The following is an 18,128-nucleotide window of genomic DNA, read 5'->3' on the forward strand; positions in this document are numbered from 1 at the left end:
CAAAGCATCAGTAGCACTGCCTTTGGGCCACAAACACGGCTGTCTACAAACTTAAATGTTGTTATAAACAAAGAAAAATAGCCAATTTTTGTTTTCACTGCAGCCAGCTGCAGTAGCTGTAGCACCTGTAGGGTGGCTGGGTTTGCGTTCTCTGTCTTCTAATGTTTTGTCTTCTAGAGACTGGTTTGGGGCTCTTCAAGAACATGTACTGAGTTGTCCTTGCTACTACAAAGCCAGCACATAAATTTTATTTCATATGGAAATTAATAGTTGTTTTTCAAACCTTTAATTGCAAAGATCAAAACCTGTGGTAAGAGGAACCTTTTGAGCTGAGGAGCTGCCATGCTTGAAAATGGTGAGCGTTCCCTTTAATACCTGCTTCTATGGAAGATAAGCAGCTCTCACAATTTAGCCGGTTGACTGTGCCATGCTCTAACATATTTTGCAGAAAACCTTTTTATCTGCTGGTGTGTTTTATCCTTCCTGGGACAGGGAGTGAGAGTCCTAACCCTTTTTTCCCCAGTATGTTCCTCGAGAGGATGCTGCAGCGCGCTCTGCCCCAGCTGGAGCAGCTCTGCTTGCTGCAGTGACACGCAGTACCGTGGGTGCTTCCGTGCCATGGAAATGTCAGTCCTGGCTCAGTTATCCTTCAGTATTTGCTCTGGGAAAGGGACTGTCAGACTGGATGTATTTGATATATCTGTATCAGCCTGGGGACTGAGCAAAATAGTATGAGGTACAGACTGGTATAGATTGAGGGCTAATAAGAAAATGAGCACTGAGCATGGTGATCATTAAACACTTCTCAGTATTTGTGTCTGCTCCCCTGCCCCCCCCACGCCCCCAGTATACAAGCACGGGCTGAAGTGGTGCAGGGAGGAGACCAGGCAGAGCCTGTCAGTCCGCAGCCATGGAGGTGTTTCAAGTCCTGCTGCACTAAATTAGTTAACTGAGACATTCCAAAGTGTATATAAAGTATTTTTTTACTCTTTATTTCTTGCTTTATTCCATATTGATCATTCTTCCTTACAAATATGGTGTTTGGTGTCAGTTAATCAAATCCTGGCCTGTATTTCAGGTGTATTTTTAATTACTCCTTTGCACAAGAACTGTCTGCGGTAGTGGCTTGTCTGCTTGCCTTTGCCTGTTCGGCCAGGCTGGCGATCGGTCAGCTGTGACTTTCTATATTTGGCAAATCATATTCATAGTATGGCTCCTGTTGTAGAGAGAATATTTAAGATATCAATATGTGGATGGATTAAAATACCAGCTGAGGATTCACTAGTCAGCCCCATGGCTTTCAGTGACCTGGAGAAGAGCCAAGTGGCTCTGTCCCCTTGTGAGCTGGGTGTATCAGCCCTAACATGCTGTTAATGCTAGGTCAGGCTTAGTCTCTTGTCTTCTCACCAAGACACTGAGATCTGACAGCTTGGTACTGTAAGGTATTAATGCCTTCACATCATCACTGCTCTGCTTGTGTGATCATCCAAATGCTACAGAGAAACTCCACTGAGTCTCTCTCCGGCATACTCTGAGCACCGATTCGCAGTGGCATATTTAAACACACGGCAAAGGTATTTTATCTCAGAAAGAGCCATGTTCTTTATGTGCTGCTCACAATTTGTAGGTTGAAAAGCCTGCTGAATGCCACTCTTCCCAAAGATGTATTAGCATATGCCCATTCCCTGAGCGACAGCCAACCCTTTCCCACAGGGCTACGTGACTCGGCATGGCACAGCAGCAGTTCCGGCGTGACCTGGTGGTAGGGTTTACCTAAGCGCAGGTGACTCCCCAGCACCCCGTGTGAGATCAGTGTATTTAATCGGCTCCTCTCTGTAGGGGTGGCTAGAGGCTCATCTCCAGCCACCCCATCACCCTGTTATGCTCTTCTCTCCCTGCAGAAGGGAGGAGCTGGGCTCAGCTTGTGGTCTACACCGTCACTAGTCACTGAAGTCACCAAAGCAAATGGATCCGCACAGGTGGACTGCTCGAAGGAGTAACAGAGCTCTTTCCTGAGCGTAGCCAACACCAGCCATCATCCACAGCCCAGCTGGTGTTCTGTAACGGGTCTGAGAGCAGATTTTGGAAAAATAAACACTTTACATCCACTCTCTTCCCTGCTCTAGTCATCGCTACTTTCTGTTAGAAAGCTAAAACCTCTATGTTTCTAGAAGCCTGACAAGACCTAGAAGTGTTTCAAAAATATGAATAAAGGTTTTATTCATAATGCTGAGCATGCTTTAAGCTTGTCAAACTATATGCAACATGCCTGTTAAGTGAACTATGCGTAAAAAGCACCACACATAGCTCTAACAGCTGTACGAATGAATTATCAAGCCAAATACCCTTTCCCTCCACAGCTCGTTAGGACAAATACCTGCCGTGTGACTGGACTTCAGTGCCTCTGCTGTGTGGTGCATTCCTCACTCTCTCTTGGTGTGTGGCTTTCTGAGGCTAACGATACTACTTCTCTGCTTGCCTTGTGATCAAAGCCTGTCCTGGCTCTAGGAGCTTAGGCTAGTGAGACAATGTTTAAGACTCTTGGATTATTTTCCCGTGGTGCCACTGGCCGGCTGTATGAGAGCGGCATGTCCCTTAGGTTCCCTGCTGGCTGGGCCTCGCCACAGCGACTGCTCACCTCTGCGAAGAGCAGAAACCTGCAGCAGGGACACAGCCAGCCCTGGGGTGGCACAGGGAGGGCAGCTCAGAAAAGCAGTGAGGGGGGGCACCAACACACTGGCAATGGAGATAAGTGGGAACCTCTCATCCTCTCCTTCCCATTCATCCTGTTATTTTTGTCAAAATGGAAACACTGGCATTAAGCTGTTTCTGGTTCAGTGAAGGGGCATTTGCTATCCAAAGGCAGACTGTATTTGAATTTTCTTTCAAATGCCTGGTTAACTCTCTCCGCATTTACTGTATGCGCAATTATCCTGACGTTCCTTTACAACATGCGTCTTTCCTCTTTGGGGAGGGGCAAAAATAGTAACCCAGAGCAGTAAATAACTAACCGTGTGACCGAGCAACGAGACTCTGACATGATAAACCTGCGGGCATCGGGCAGGCGCTCCTGTTGTAGCCGCCAGCAGGACCAGCTTACAAAAATAAACCCCTGCACCATGGCTGAGGTGTGGGTGGCTGAGAATGGCATCAGGCAGGTATAGACACAGTGTTCAAGAGCCCTCTCACAGCCTCTAGCCATGTGCGTTGGGGTGGGTTTGTTTTGTTTTGCTTTGTTGGTTTTGTTTTTTGGGGGTCCTTTTCCTAGAGTAGGCCTTCTATGGGACGTGTAGTAAATAACCGTTGTCCCTCAGCATAATTACTTAGACTCTCCAGGAGACTTATTTTAAGCAGCTTAAGTGCTAAGTTTAACCACCTTGAAGACTTAAGGCTCTATCCATCCTAGACTAGCTCCGAGGCCTCAGAATACTTTCTGCTCTGAAGTATGTCTCTAAACATTGATGCTCAAGGTTTTATTTCAAGGCTTTCCAGAGCAGGGCTGCACTGGCAGCACAAGAGCATCCTCACCAACGATGTACCACTGAGCCTTGTTTGCTGGCTGAGGCAAAGTCACCAGGAAGAAATTGCAGAGCATTAAATTTATATTCTTTACGGTAGTAAATGTACTGTGTCATAATGATTCTGAATAAATGCTATTGAGAGCAAGGTCAGTCGAAGCAACTGCCAGACTAGGACCAACTCCTTTTCACAGTGCTCATGGGGAGCAAACAGTTACCAACAGCTGTTTGGCCCAGCAGCAGCGGTGGTGCCAAAGCTGCGGCCACTTTGGCTGACTGTGCTGCTTTTGTGGGGGGAGCTGACAGTTTGCCTTGCTCTGTCCACAGCTCATCAGCGATGGCAGCGTGGTGTACGCAGAAGCCCTCTGGGACCATGTCACGATGGATGACCAAGAGCTGGGATTCAAGGCTGGCGATGTCATTGAAGTAATGGATGCTACCAACAAGGAGTGGTGGTGGGGGAGGATTCTGGACAGCGAAGGCTGGTTTCCAGCCAGCTTTGTACGGGTAAGAGCTTGATGTTTCTTTATGTCTCTCCATTAGAACCAAGTGTTTGCTGTTTTTCTCCAAGTTTAGTGTTCTGTGGTGACTCCTCAGCACTTTCACATCTTGTTACTATTCCTCTACATATGGCCACATACATCGGGCCCTCCCAGCTCAGTTGCCACCAGTGTGGAGAAGTCCCTCTTTACATGAGTAAATCAGGGCAAGGGTGGTTCAGTTCCAGCCTCTGGAGCCAAGCTGAGCTGCGCTGGCTGGGGAGCTGCCCTGCACGTGGTTTGCAGCCCGGGCTCCTGCATACCCATATGTGTATTGGCTACTTTGTGCCCAAGCACGCAGCATCCCCTTCAGGAGCAAGCAACCAATTCTCTCCTAGGGAGCAGATCCCAGATGCAGCTGGCGGAAGTCTTCACTGTAATGTCCACTTCAGACAGTATGTTTAAGCATGGCACCAAATTGAGCTTTCTCCATCTGGTGCTGGGTCCGCTGCAACGCCACATCCCAAAACATGTAACCACCTGACTCAGGCATGCACCTTCTCTTAGCCCTGGAGTTCCAGAAACATCAGGCTGCTGGGCTGTCACACAGCACTGTATTCCAGGCATTTAAAAATGGAGGAGAAAAACACAAAAAATGTCTTGGCGGTCGTGTGGGACAACTGAGGAGGGGAGGTGTGAAACACTTGATGCTTTTGGGCTAAGCCTCTCCCTTGGTGCCAGCTACAAAGCCCATATAGAAATAGTTCTATAGAACAGCCCAGGCAGCCCCAGCTGTACGCTGCAGAGGTTGGACTAATTTCCAACAGAGCATTCTGGAACACATCCGAGTTCGCTGTGCAAGTTGGGGGTGAAACAGGAGTCTGCGTAACTGCTGTGCACTCCTTTCCTGCTGTGAGGAGAAAGGCTTTTTTCCTTTCTTTGGGCTGTGACTGACTCTGCTTTCCCCGCTTCAGGGCAGGCTCCTCAGTACTGCAAAGGCAATTAGGTGCCTAAGGGCAGAGATTCTCAGCCCTTTAGCTCTTTATCTGGGTCACACCAGATCACAAGTGACCCAAAACCAGGTGAAGCATGAAAGGAGGTGATACGAGGTGATCGGGTGTCTGTAGCAAAAGTCCGTGGAGAAGTGGGGCAGATAGTGCTATAAAAGTTTTGAAATGCTTTGTTATAGATTGCAGGAGACAGTCTCAGCTGGATAACCATTACAAACGGTGGGTGTTTTTGATTACTAGGACTAAACGCTCAGCACTGGTGGGGACAGAACTGCTTTTTTCGCAGTCAAAAGACAGGCCTTTTTTTCTTTCATGTTACTGATTAAGTTTAATTGTTGTCCTGGCTGGCAAAAACCTGTGATAGTATTTCAGGGGAAAGCAGAGTAGTGCTAGCCATTAGGGACGCAGAGTAACAAGTTCTTCCAGCAGAGCACTTACACCACTTACTCAAGCATCTGAGGGAAGATTTCCTGCTAATTATCCCTGTGTCTCAAGCTGGGAAGGCCAGTATGTTTGGGGACTTGGGTAAATCTGCAGGTCTCAGTTACTCCACGCAAGTTTCAGGCCAAGGTCTGAGTTTAAGACTAGGCAAAGTTGTTCTGCTCACAGTGAAGGAACACCAGGATTGCACATCTTGAGGGCTTCACCAGCTGTAAACAGTGAGTAAATGTAATCTGTGCATATATTGGCAAGGGATGGGTTTGCACTCTTTTTTATATGTGGCTATATCTGTGTCAAGTGGTAAGAAGTCCTGCCTAGAAGAAACTATGTTTAAAGTTTAAAGCAGTTCTGTGTCATTGTACTAAAAATGCCTATAGTTACGCATGCTCCTCCTTCGGCGTTTTTCACTTCTCTGTGCTGGGACTGATCATTTGAGTTGCGTACAGGCTATTCCCATGGGCGCTCTGCGAGCTACAATACTACTACCGCAAAGAAAGCTCCTAAGTGACATGCACCAATAATTGCCTGCTATTAACTAAGCTACTTGCTATTGTTGCCAATATAGACTCTGTAGGAGCGAGTGCCTACAAGCCGCTGGTGGTCTTCTCTGCCCGTGCTGTGCTGCCATCTGACGGGCGCTATGGAGGAACCACAGCCCTGTAATGCAGTGCCATCCCTTACCACACCATATGCCCGCTGGCGTCTGTATCTGCCTTTACATTCATGCTAAGTAATCTCGGGGAAGCAGATTCTGAGAAGCCATATGTTATTTTTATTATGAGAACAACAATAAACCTATATAAAAAAAAGTAACTATTTACTGGTTTCCCCCCTCCCTCCCTAAGTGTCCCCTCACAAGTACTTAAGCAGATTTTGCTAGATAAACCGTTCCCTGGCCTGATTTTTTATGTATTCCTGTGACTTCTGTCCACAAGAGATGCTGCTTAAAACCACCCACGTCACACAGCAGGAATGGCCGTCGTGTGGCTTGAAAGTACCCTCCCAAAACTGATTATCTGGCCTTAGCTTTCCCAAGGGAAAAGTGCGTTTACAAGTAATATACACGTAGCAGCCCTTTTCACTCCTTATCCTCGCTCAGTCTTTGGAACATCTTGTGTGTCTGGCACAGCTGCGAGTAAACCAGGATGAACCCATGGAAGATTATCCCCTGAAGGTAGAGGGTGGCAAAGAGGACGACTCCAGCAGTGGCAGCCGCCGCTTTGGGATGGGGCAGACCACCAAAGACCAAATGAGGACCAACGTCATCAATGAGATCATAAGCACAGAGAGAGACTACATCAAGCACCTGAAGGACATCTGTGAGGTAATGGAATAAAGGGGGAAGTGAATGTAAGAACTCGTCTGAAGGATAATAGAGGATGTCCCATTCTTGCCCAGAAAGTGACCCTTGGCAGGTAACTTGTCGTTTCTGAAAAGGAGACTGTATTTCCACCAGAGCCTGCTCTGTTCAATGGTGTTGCATGTTCAGAAAACAGAAGACAATTCATTATGGCAGTATCCCAAATGCCCCTGTATTTGGAGTGCCCACTTGGGCTCTGATTAAATGGAATTAATTGGATTTCCCAAGCCAGAGAAAAGTAAATGTCTAGCATTGCTGTCCTCTTTAATATACGCTCTGAGGTAATATAATCAGCCACTCCAGCCTTCAGGCAAGTCATGCTCAGATCCAAACAACTGGGGGATGTTCAGCCAATTAAGTCTTTCACTTGCAAATACGCTGAATATTGCAACACCTCTTTCTAAAAGAGACACGCTGTCATATACGCTGGGGTAAATGAAGGTAATTAGTAAGAGTTTTGCAGGCACATAGTTCTTCACCGAAATGACACAAAAATGTAGTGCCTGCCAAGAGCCAGCTGGGGAAAGCTGCACACGCTTCGCAAGCCTTTCCTTCTGCAGTGTCCCCCCATGTCCTTTGTACCCTCCTTCTCCCTTAAGTCAACCAGGCATTTCCTAACTCGAGCATCCAAACCAGATCTGCAACTGGATCTAACCGGCCTAAATCTATCCGTGGATCAGTGCTGGGGTCAGAACCCCCCCGTAGCCTGCAGACAGCTGAAGGTGTCTAACGGGACAGAAAGCAGCTCCAGGACTCCTTCAGGTGTGGATTATAGTATTGTTTGAGGCAGTGATGTAACTGTGGCTTGGTATGAGTGGTATTGGAGGAAATAATAGCTAAAACATGGATGCACTTATGCTGGAAGAGGGTACAGGAACCTGGTGTAAAACTGACTACAGTCTGTGGGGTTTTCTGTTGATAACCAAAGACCACACAACAAACGCCCAGGAAAGCTTTCCAATTTGGTTTCCTCCTAGGGCTACATTAAGCAGTGCCGCAAAAGAGCTGACATGTTTACAGAAGAGCAGCTGAAGACAATCTTTGGGAATATTGAGGACATCTACAGGTGCCAGAAGAAATTTGTTAAGGCACTAGAGAAGAAATTCAACAAAGACCACCCACATTTGAGTGAGGTTGGCTCATGCTTCTTGGAATATGTAAGTAAATTTGACTTCATGGAAAGGGGCAGCTGAGCATGGATTAAGACAGAGGATTTAGCAATTGATCTGACAGAACTGAAGCTCTGTTTAAAAAAATCCACCCAACCAAATTAAAATGCCACCACCATCACCCCCCTCCCCCCGTTAGCCACCTCCCAACCAAACATCCTCTAGCTCTTGTGCCTACGGAAACAACAGTTTCAAAGCACTTCAGCTTCTGAGCACTATACTCCCTGCCAAACCATGCTACTTTAGGCAAAATCATAGGAAAATTCCAAAATCTCAAGCTGGACGTGAGTTTACAGCTGTGGTATTTTCAGGTCCATGCAGGATCAGCAACTGCTGAGCTGGTCATTAAAAACATTCAGCTGAGCACAGGCCAGAATACATGTAAATGTCTCGGTCTCTCAGATAAGCTGCACGTGCTGTAGCTTGTAATATACACTGCCCGTCCCCAGCTTTAGGTCTCCGGGCTTCAAAGTCTGGGGAGGATGCAAATTACCAAGCAGCCCCATGTGATACAGGAGTAGGACCTACACAGGGCACTTGCACACAGCGGTTTGAGCCAGGCCATCAGCCTAAAGAACACGGACAGTAAATCCCTTCCTTTCCCTTGCAGCAAACGGAGTTTCAGATATACTCTGAATACTGCAACAACCACCCCAATGCCTGCATGGAGCTCTCCCGCCTCACCAAAGTTAGCAAGTACGTCTACTTCTTTGAAGCCTGCCGCCTGCTGCAGAAGATGATCGACATCTCTCTGGATGGCTTTCTGCTGACTCCTGTGCAGAAAATCTGCAAATACCCACTGCAGCTGGCCGAACTGCTCAAATACACCAACCCCCAACACAGGTAGGACAGCACGGTGGGCAAGGGAGCAGCGAGACCCATCTCATGGAAATGGACTAAAGCAGAAGCGTGTATTGAGGGCAAAGGGCAGTTGATACCACAGTTCTTCTGGGTTACCTTGTAGGAACCAGGGGGAAAAAAAAGTATTTTTCTATCAAGTACATAATTTTCCATTACAGTAGCACTGGGCTTCCCTTTCTCTTACAGATCTGGAGTTGCAAGGTCCACCTTTTAATGGTAGTTTTCTATTTTATTTTTTCACATATCTGTGATACCAGCACATACATACGTTGGAGTTAAATGTTTCCAGTGGTGGTGGTGAAAACTTTACCTCCAAAAGCACTGTTTGAATATACCCCAAAATGTCCCTGTAACTACACTGTAGCACGTCAGGGCTGAGTGGTAGCCATGAACTTTGCCCAGTGCTTCCCCAGTGGGAAGCTGTGGCCTACAGCACCTCTTCGGCACCAGCTCAAACGCTCCCAAATCCATTGCTCAGTTTCAGGGTGAAGGCCCTGCCCTCGGCTCCAATAACTACGTCACTTAATCGAGTACCTGAAATAATAAGCTCCAGAAATAAAACCTGAAAAATCTGTATTAAAGGAAAGTGTTGATAGTGTGGGCCATTGTGGCTTGACTTCGTTTTACCTTCCTAATTACAGCACTGGTATTTCTCAGAATGGTTTGAAGCATGTCTTGTTAAATCTATAAGCGTGTTGTTCTGAAGCTGATCTCTTAACAGAAAGGTCCTTAATGCAATACACAGATGTTTTGAAAATTGCATTAGAGCCAAGTTGTGCAGAGCAGCTCCTTCCCAGCTCCTCTAAACTCACCAGAAGTAGCTGGTGGCAGATGGTGCGTGGGGGAGGGTAGATCAGCTTCTGTCCTACCCTTCCACATAAACCATCATCTCCTACTTGAAATGAAGCCAGTTACTGCTGAACTGCCTCACCTGTGCGTGACAGGATCAGTCTCTCTATGAAGACAGTGGCATTATGAATATGTTGCAGAAAAAAAAAATGAGGCTTGGAAAGCCCTGGAGATTCTTCCAGCAACTGGTGTTCGCACCTCTGTGGCTGAATTTGATGGCTTACCCCCGTCCCTTCCCCAGATTGGGCCTGGATTTGTTACAAGACTATAATCTGTGCCTCAAAACCAGCATGTGTCTGAAAAGCTGCCCACAGAAACATGCACTTCCAACTTCCAGTATAAAACAGCTGGGATAGAACTGCAAGTGGAACTCATGTTTTCTGCTCCCCAGCCCTTGGCCATGCTCCACTGCATCCTTTGGAGCGTAGGTACAATAAGCACGTGTCATTTTGTCACACCTAACACCTCTGCCCTACCCTAGGGATTTTAAAGATGTCGAAGCTGCCTTAAATGCCATGAAGAACGTTGCTCGGCTCATCAATGAGAGAAAGCGGCGGCTGGAGAACATTGACAAAATTGCTCAGTGGCAGAGTTCAATAGAAGACTGGGAGGTGAGAGACCGACTTTCCCCAGGAATTCAGTGTTCTGTGTGGCCCCTCTTCTCCCCCTCCACCAGCTTCTGCCTACAGCAAGATCCTCATAAGGACTGCTATCTAGACTTACCTCAGTTCTGCTGCCCCGTTGTGTTCTTTTTTTTTTTAAATAGCTACGATCTGTTAGTACATCTGAAAAGGTCTAGCACATAACCCAGCTAGACCAGCTGCCTCTGTGTTCCCTGGAATTTTTGCTTCAGCATTTTCCTTGCAGAATAAAATTGGCACGTAGGTTAGTGAAATCCTATTATTTTCCTTTTACCCCCATTTTATCTTGAATGATTTCAAACTCTGGAGCTTAATAAGTCACATTATTCTTGCAAAAAGGCAAGCTCAGATATAGTGACAAAGGAAGCCAAAGATCCCTGTAAACTCATTAAAAAAATAATTGCGAAATAAAAGAAACAAAACTACTGATTTTCTGAATTCTAGACTCAATAAAAGCAGATCATCTCCCTCCCCAAGGATGTCAGGGATGTCTCAGCTCCCTGCTTGTTTTGCTCCTTCAATGTCAGGGATAGATCAGCTCCCCTGAGCAGACTCCCTGGAAAAGGAGACTTTTTACATTTAACACACTATTGTTCTTACCAAATTCAGTTCCCATTCTCTGGGTGCCAAGGGCACGGTGTCTCCCTTACGTGACAAGGACTGTCCTCCAGCACGGGGGCTCCCTCTCATTCCCAGAGGAGAGTTAGCAGGAATTCACACCGGCCCCTCAGCCAAGCTGAGGTTCTCCTATGAGACTATGGGCTTATTTCTTCGCCCCTGGTTTCAGACGGCTGAGACCAACCTGTTCTTTGTGCTGTTCTCAGGGTGAAGATGTCCTAGTCAGAAGCTCAGAACTCATCTATTCCGGGGAATTAACCAAAATCTCCCACCCTCAAGCCAAGAGCCAACAGCGGATGTTCTTCCTCTTCGATCACCAGCTTGTCTGCTGCAAGAAGGTAACCCACTAGCCAGGCACTATCTATTACAATGCGAAAGAACTGGAGTGACCTCCCTCTCCACCCCTTTGTTTCCTTAATACTTCCTGGCATCACACGTGCTTCTGGCACCGAGATCTCTGTGTGCATTACTTGTGGGCTTTTCTTTGACGTCCTGGTGCGTTCTGTGCACCTGACCACAGCAATAAGCTACAGGAACTAATTCTTATAGCAAGAAAGCATTTCACTGCCTCTGAGGTTAGTCTATGGGCTTATTTTATACAGGTAGAAGCACTGTCACCCATTTTCTTTTGCATATGTTTTTTTTTCAACTGCACTTCTATGTGAGATCAAGACCATATTCAGAAGGTACCTGCACCTTTGATGAAGAGCCTTGAGAGTCACTAAGACCATACTAACATCCTATCTAAGTCTGTGCATACAGCCCATGCTGTTTTTCAGAACCTAAGTAATAAAAGAGATCATCTTTTTGTAGAGCAAATCAAAGATAGCTTCCATCGGAATTTCAGAACTGAACATGCCAAATTTTTTTGCACGGTCCACGGCATACAGGTGGTTCCAGGTAACTTAGACATGAGACCCTCACTGTTTTATCACTGCTGTCAAATTTACTTTTCATTGTCAACACAAAAGGTTAATTAGGATCTTCCTGGCTTTCCAACCGGGCCTGTAGGATTTGAGTACTATTTTCTGACACAGGCTTAATGAGGATTTGGGATCATGGCTAATAACACAAGCTTGCTTCTCATTCAGAGCAGCTGATACCCCACAACGGTAGATGCCAGCCCATCCTGACCCCACCAGTAGAAGAAACCATGTGATTCCCCTCACTGACGCCAGTGTCAACAGGAGCTTAGCACTCTGCAATTCCCAAGATTCAAATCCAGCAGATTAAATACTTCATCATATAGAAGAAAACGAACGTTTAAGGAAGGTACAGGAGAGGAAGTAGTAACATCTGTATGAGTCTCTGTGATCTCTCTTACAGGATCTTCTGCGCCGGGACATCTTGTATTATAAGAGTCGGATCAACATGGACGATATGGAAATACTGGATGTAGAAGATGGGAAGGACAAGGACTTCAACATTAGCGTGAAAAATGCATTTAAGTTACACTGCCGAGACACCGAGGAAGTCCACTTATTCTGTGCAAAAAAGCCTGAGCAGAAACAGCGCTGGCTGAAGGCATTCGAGAATGAAAGGAGACAGGTTCAGCTCGACCAGGAGACGGGTACAGAAAGAGCAATGCTCTGAAACCACGTTTTTTGGTTGGCTTTTTCTTTCTTTTCTTTTTTCTTCTTTTTTTAACCACCAGCCAATGCATAGGAGGGAAAGAGGGGGGAAGCCAGTCCATGCTCCAGCCCAGCTCTGGGCTGCTGAATTGCATGTTCTGAATGAATCCGTGCAATTGAAGAAAAAAAATAACGCAAACCACTGTGAGCAGACACTGCAGTATGTCCTCAGGGAGGCTGATGTGTCTTTAATGAGTTCAGGCAGGGCTGACAAAGTAGTCAATACATTACATACAGCGTCCATTATTTTGCCGTACAGTGTCAGTACCCAACTTGGCAACATCTGTACAAAACACATTCAGTCAGTTGCGAGAGAGGGTTTTCATTGTTTTGTCCAAATCCTGCTTAATTCAGACTTGTGTGATCTAATGAGATTTGAACCGCAAGTGGTCTGGACTGGCTTCTTCACCCAGCAAAGGGTAGGGGGAAGGGCAGGCAGTAAACCTCCCCTGAGCGGCAGGGAGAGCTGTGCAGCACCGCACAGGCTGGGGGGAGCAGTATGTGTCTCCTCCAGCTTTGGGGGTACTTTTAGCTTGTGACCTCTCACATCAGGCTTTTCCTACCCCCGTTTCCCTTACTGTCTATGCCAGTGTCTTTCCGTGAGGTACACAATGATGACCTCCTGCTGACAAACGCTATTTTATCTTCAAGGTTTTTCAATCACAGAGGTGCAGAAAAAGCAGGCGATGCTGAATGCCAGCAAGCAGCACCATTCTGGGAAGCCTAAGGGTGAGTCACACCTGAACAGAGAAATGTGCTAGAACTGGGGGTGGGGGGTGGTTCCATATTTACTATATGGGAACTGGTTCAGTGCAGTGGCACTAACAAACTCTTGAGGAGGCCAGATGGTGAGCTCTGATGTGACAATCTGGAGTATAGCTCCTGGTAGATTGAGACAGCTGGACGCAGGAAACTGTTCCTAACTACAGGAGAGCTGCTTTGCGCCTTACTGCTGAGCGCTGCGCCAGAAACCCCGGTTACATACAGGCCAGTGGCTCCTGTTCAAGGGCTAGTTCACAGCCTCGCCCCAGAAGCCAGGCTCTCCAAGCAGTATGGCGTTCCCTCTGTGACAAGAGAAGATAAAGTTCTGTAGTGATCCCCATGATGCAAAGAGGCTCCCACAGGTCACTGCAGCAGGGACCATTCCTGCCCAGGCAGTTGTGCCTGTGGAAGATGGTTTGAAACCTGTGATTTTGGCAGAATGCCGTGGGCAGGTACCACGCTCATTGACAGAGCTGCTCCTTAAACCTGTAAGAGCCAAGGAAGATTTAGCAGCAGCCAGGGGAGAGTGAACTGGAGCATGAGAAAGGAAGGTTCCTGTGCCTGCAGCGCTGTCAGCTGGAGATCCCTGTTACCCCACCTTGCGATGCCACCACCCCTCTATATCCACTTGCTTCCCTCTGGACCTCAGCAAGGCAACCACTTCCTCTTGGTGCTACCAGCCAGCAGGTAAATCCTAGCCAAGTGTCCAGTAAGAAAGCTGGTCTAAATTTCATCAGAAGAAAGATTTGTCTGCAGACAGAGGGGAGTTTGGAAGGAGGCCAGAGCTCTCTAACAGCGCAAAGCCCAAGGGGCGAAGCAGTACAGGAGACCCCATGAGCCAGCCCTGTCTGCAGGCCAGGCACCCACCAGCATGACTCAGAAATCCAGTGCAGGACCTCGTAACAGGCAACAGAAGCACATGCACATCAGCTGCTTCTCCCAAAACAACCAAAGGCACCAGTTAATTTGTCACGAATGATGAGCTACCCCTATTTAGCCCTGCTGCCAGAACACCCGTCAGTTACGCTTCACACGTCTGGAACTTCCACAGCATCGACTCCAATCCTAAAAAGCAGTGCTGGAACTAAGGGCAATACTAAACCAAACCCGGTTCATTCTCCTGCAGCTTTAACAGGGACTGGGGAGGGGGTGGGGAAAGGACCTGTGCTCCACTAACCTGCTTCCCATCTCCTCCTTGTCACAGCTGTCACCAGGCCATACTACGACTTTCTGATGCGTCAGAAGCATCCCACCCTGCCTACCACGCTCCCTCAGCAGCAAGTCTTCATGCTGGCAGAACCCAAGCGCAAGCCCTCGAACTTCTGGCAGAACATCAGCAGGCTGACGCCCTTCCGGAAATAAGGGCGGCCCCGTGTTTGTGCCTGAACCCCTTCTGAGAAAGCACTTTATCCGTCAGTCCTAGGAGGTGGAGCCCAGGTTCTTCCAATCCTTTGTTTACAGAGGATGGCACGTGTGCTCCTGCCTTCCCTATTTATTTCGCAGCCTGACTGGCCGCACTGGCTCTGAGGTGAGACACTGCGTGTGCGCTTGCACATGTGTGCATTTGTGCCAGTCCCATCGAGCCAGCCTTGCACAGCGCCCGAGAGGCAAACTTCCAGGCAGCGCTCACAGGAGGGACCCTGACATGTTTCATCTGAAGAGATTTTGCTTCTCAGCTGTACTTGGACCCACTCCTTCCCGCGGTGAACACGGCTGCTGTCTGGCTGCTGTCAGAGAGGGGATGGCAGCTGACACTCCTGCCGGCTCCGTGTCCACTGACACGCTCAGAACAACAGTTCCGAGTCACTGCCATGATACGTTTTCCATGGAGGGATAAACCCTTCTGCTCTCTGCCCACCCCACTCCCCCCGTTCCTCAGAGACATGATCCTCCTACACACATCTAGGTCAGGCAGTTGGCCTTTGCGGGCACTCAGACGAGACAACAGTGAGTATTGCACTGCGACCTTCTCCCTCCCTTTAGCTCAACGCCACCGATGAACTCCACAGCCCATTAACTGTGCCAATCGACCTGCAGCATGAGTAAAGTTCAAGAATCTCTCTAGTGGGTTTGAGTTACCTAAGTTAGAGAAAAATGTGCCTAATTAATACCGTACTCAATTCCTTCAATTCTCACGTCTCCATCATTCTGCCATATTTCCTGGCCAATGAAAATGCTCATTGTTTGTAATGTGTTTATTTATGGTAAAAATCAGAACTGTGTATTTTGTAAGTCTGTAATTGTTCTTGTCAGATGTTGTTAACTTGATGCCTGTTTTGTCTGGGGTTTTTTTTTTTTTTTTTTTTAAAGAAAGTCAATATTTGCAAACCTAGCTCCCAGAAGTCAGAGTCTGCAGTTCAGTTCTGAAAGACTAAACCTATGGTTGTTATGCAAACTCCCACAGACTTTCAGTCCAAGGGGTAGCACTACATATTTCTGACACCTTTAAAAAAATGGAAAGGCACTTTAAAAGGGCTTAAATTTGGTATTGAGAGTCTCACTTTAAGTACCCAAGTTCCAAACTGTGGCCAAAAAGAATTAATTTAAACCTTGGATAGGAAAAGAAAGATTTGCCTTACCATAGTGAGAGTTAGAAGCCATACTGACTGAATTCCCTAGCTTAGGAGGCATCCTGTGATGTTGGAAGGAAGACACCTGCGCATTCCAACATGATGCTAGTGTGAGTGAGCACTAACTGTCTGCAGAGCTCAGAAATCCAGTGTTTGCTGATGCTGTAGCTGACCAAAATCTGGTCATCCAGGGACATCTGAATTCAGTAGCATGTACAAAGTCCTTCTTGCACTATTATCTTCCCCCCAGACCAGGGGCAACATTTAATTTCATAAAGAAACTTGTAAAAGTGACTCTCAGCCTGTGTTTGTCTCCAACATGTCTATCTGTGTGAACTTGTTTCTCTTCAAAGTCACTCTAGAGATTCTGCTCTTGCAGCTTAAAAAGTGACCACTGATCAGTAGAGGCCATGCTAGAGGTCACCCTCACCAAAGCCATCCTTCGGATGGAAGACTGGCGAAGCAGAGACTGGACCGGAGATGTGCTGGGTGCTTAGGACACTGATCGAGGTTAGCAAGTCACCAGCTCTCAAACTCCTGAGAGTTACATGAATGGAAAACATGTCTAGGAAACATCAATAAAGCTGCAGGGGCTGCTCAAGCCCACTTTGAGCAATCTGGAAGTAAAGAGGAACAGCCAGCACCAAGAAGTAAGAAACATAGTTGAAAGAGAACCCAGCTTCTCCTCCTGGGACCTGCCCAGCCTGGGAAAAAAACATAACTCCATGCTTTTCTAGGCAGGACCACACATGACATCACCATTCGATAGGGTCCTACAGACAGTGGTGACCAAAAACCCCCAAAACTTCCCTCTTGTGCTGCCTCTGCCCTCCATGTCACCCCACACACCAGAGGAACATGGGACTTGCCAAAGTGGTAGCGGAGCCTTGAGAGGCTGGCTTCCTGCCTCACAGTGACCTGAACCAGCAACCAACAGTTACAGGTCAGGTCTGGTGTGTCAAAAAAGCCTCTCTAATGGCATGGAGGAGTTGGGAAGATAAGCCAGTGGGACATTGCACGAATGGCCTTCAAAGACTGTACAAACAGGTGTGGTCCATTGAAGTTGGGAGGGGACAAAAACCAACCAACAACAACAAAGACCAAAAACCCCCCAAACCTCAAGCCTCATTTGCACAGTATAGCTGCATCATCAGCCTTACGGGGCTCAGCATCACCTGTCCTCACCCTCTTGCCCTTTCAGCCCACACCCCCACCATGAGCCCTGGCTGAGCCCCCCACCATGGCCCAGAGCACAGGGGCAGCCTAAGCTTGAGCAGCCAACTTGAGAATGTTTTTGCCAGCTGGGTCTCTCAACCCAAACTAAGATACAGAGTATTTGTTCTGTACACTTGAGAGGGCAGTGTGTCAAAAGGTGGAGGGGGCAGGGGGCTGGGGCTACTAAAAAAAAAAAATAAAAAAAAAAATCAGGCTCTGACAGAAGCCACTGAGATCAGGCCACTACTTCTTGCCAAGTGCAAGAATTAACAGCGACACCTCCTCAACCCATGGCAGGGCACCAAGTGCTCTGCATGCCCTGAGCATTACATGGGTTGGCCATTTCACCCACCACCAGATCAGAGCCTCTGCTAAACCCCAGGGGCTGCAGGCACACCGGCTGCCCCTGCCCCCCCAGCAGTAGGTGGAGGTCAGACGCTCTACTGAGCTAAACCAGACGCAGGAAATGGTGCAGCGCCCATTCCCGCAGCTACAGTATTAGCACACTGCCCTTTTGCAACAACCACCATTCACCCCTCCAACAAGCTGAAGCTTCTACACACCACCCCCCCCGCCGCCCAGGGGCCCAACCCCACATTTGGTGCCTGATGCTCAGGCGTAAACTTAAGCCCAAGAGGTGCTGCTGCGCTCAACCCTGAGCAGAGCAACCCTCCCATGGGGCACCGCAGCATCCCTAGGGCTCAGCTGCCCTGGCTGCACTGCCGCAGCCAGCACCCCGCAGTAACAGAAGGCCATTGTCACGTTTGTGTTTACCCTAAGTGTCTGCATCCTCCTTTCCTTATCTGTGGCATGGTTGTTTTGATTGGCCAGGAAAAAGAAAAAAAAAAATAATAAAAAAAACCTATTGGCACAGAAACGATCAATTCTCTGACCTTACCAGCTTTGCAGTAAGTGGGGGAGGAAGGCTGGATTGACCCCATGAGCCTGGGCGTGAAGGAACCGTGGGACAATTCCCCCACAACACATGGATGCACACACACACC

The 18,128-nt window shown here is 47.7% G+C and overlaps 1 protein-coding gene across 2 annotated transcripts in view; it reads left to right on the top strand.

Moving 5' to 3' along the window:
- The window catches only part of ARHGEF4 (Rho guanine nucleotide exchange factor 4), a 220,061-nt gene extending 201,936 nt beyond the window's left edge, over positions 1-18,125 (top strand). For both annotated transcript variants that reach the window (XM_063337393.1, XM_063337394.1), the window contains 9 exons: positions 3,846-4,025; positions 6,578-6,772; positions 7,786-7,965; positions 8,588-8,820; positions 10,169-10,298; positions 11,153-11,284; positions 12,273-12,516; positions 13,229-13,306; positions 14,544-18,125. In XM_063337393.1, coding sequence (XP_063193463.1) covers positions 3,846-4,025; positions 6,578-6,772; positions 7,786-7,965; positions 8,588-8,820; positions 10,169-10,298; positions 11,153-11,284; positions 12,273-12,516; positions 13,229-13,306; positions 14,544-14,701 — 1,530 coding nt within the window. In that variant the 3' untranslated portion in view covers positions 14,702-18,125. The remainder of the gene's footprint in view (positions 1-3,845; positions 4,026-6,577; positions 6,773-7,785; positions 7,966-8,587; positions 8,821-10,168; positions 10,299-11,152; positions 11,285-12,272; positions 12,517-13,228; positions 13,307-14,543) is intronic.
- Positions 18,126-18,128: the final 3 nt, after the last annotated feature.

This window comes from Chroicocephalus ridibundus, chromosome 6 (assembly GCF_963924245.1).
Source record: "Chroicocephalus ridibundus chromosome 6, bChrRid1.1, whole genome shotgun sequence".
NCBI lineage: Eukaryota > Metazoa > Chordata > Aves > Charadriiformes > Laridae > Chroicocephalus > Chroicocephalus ridibundus.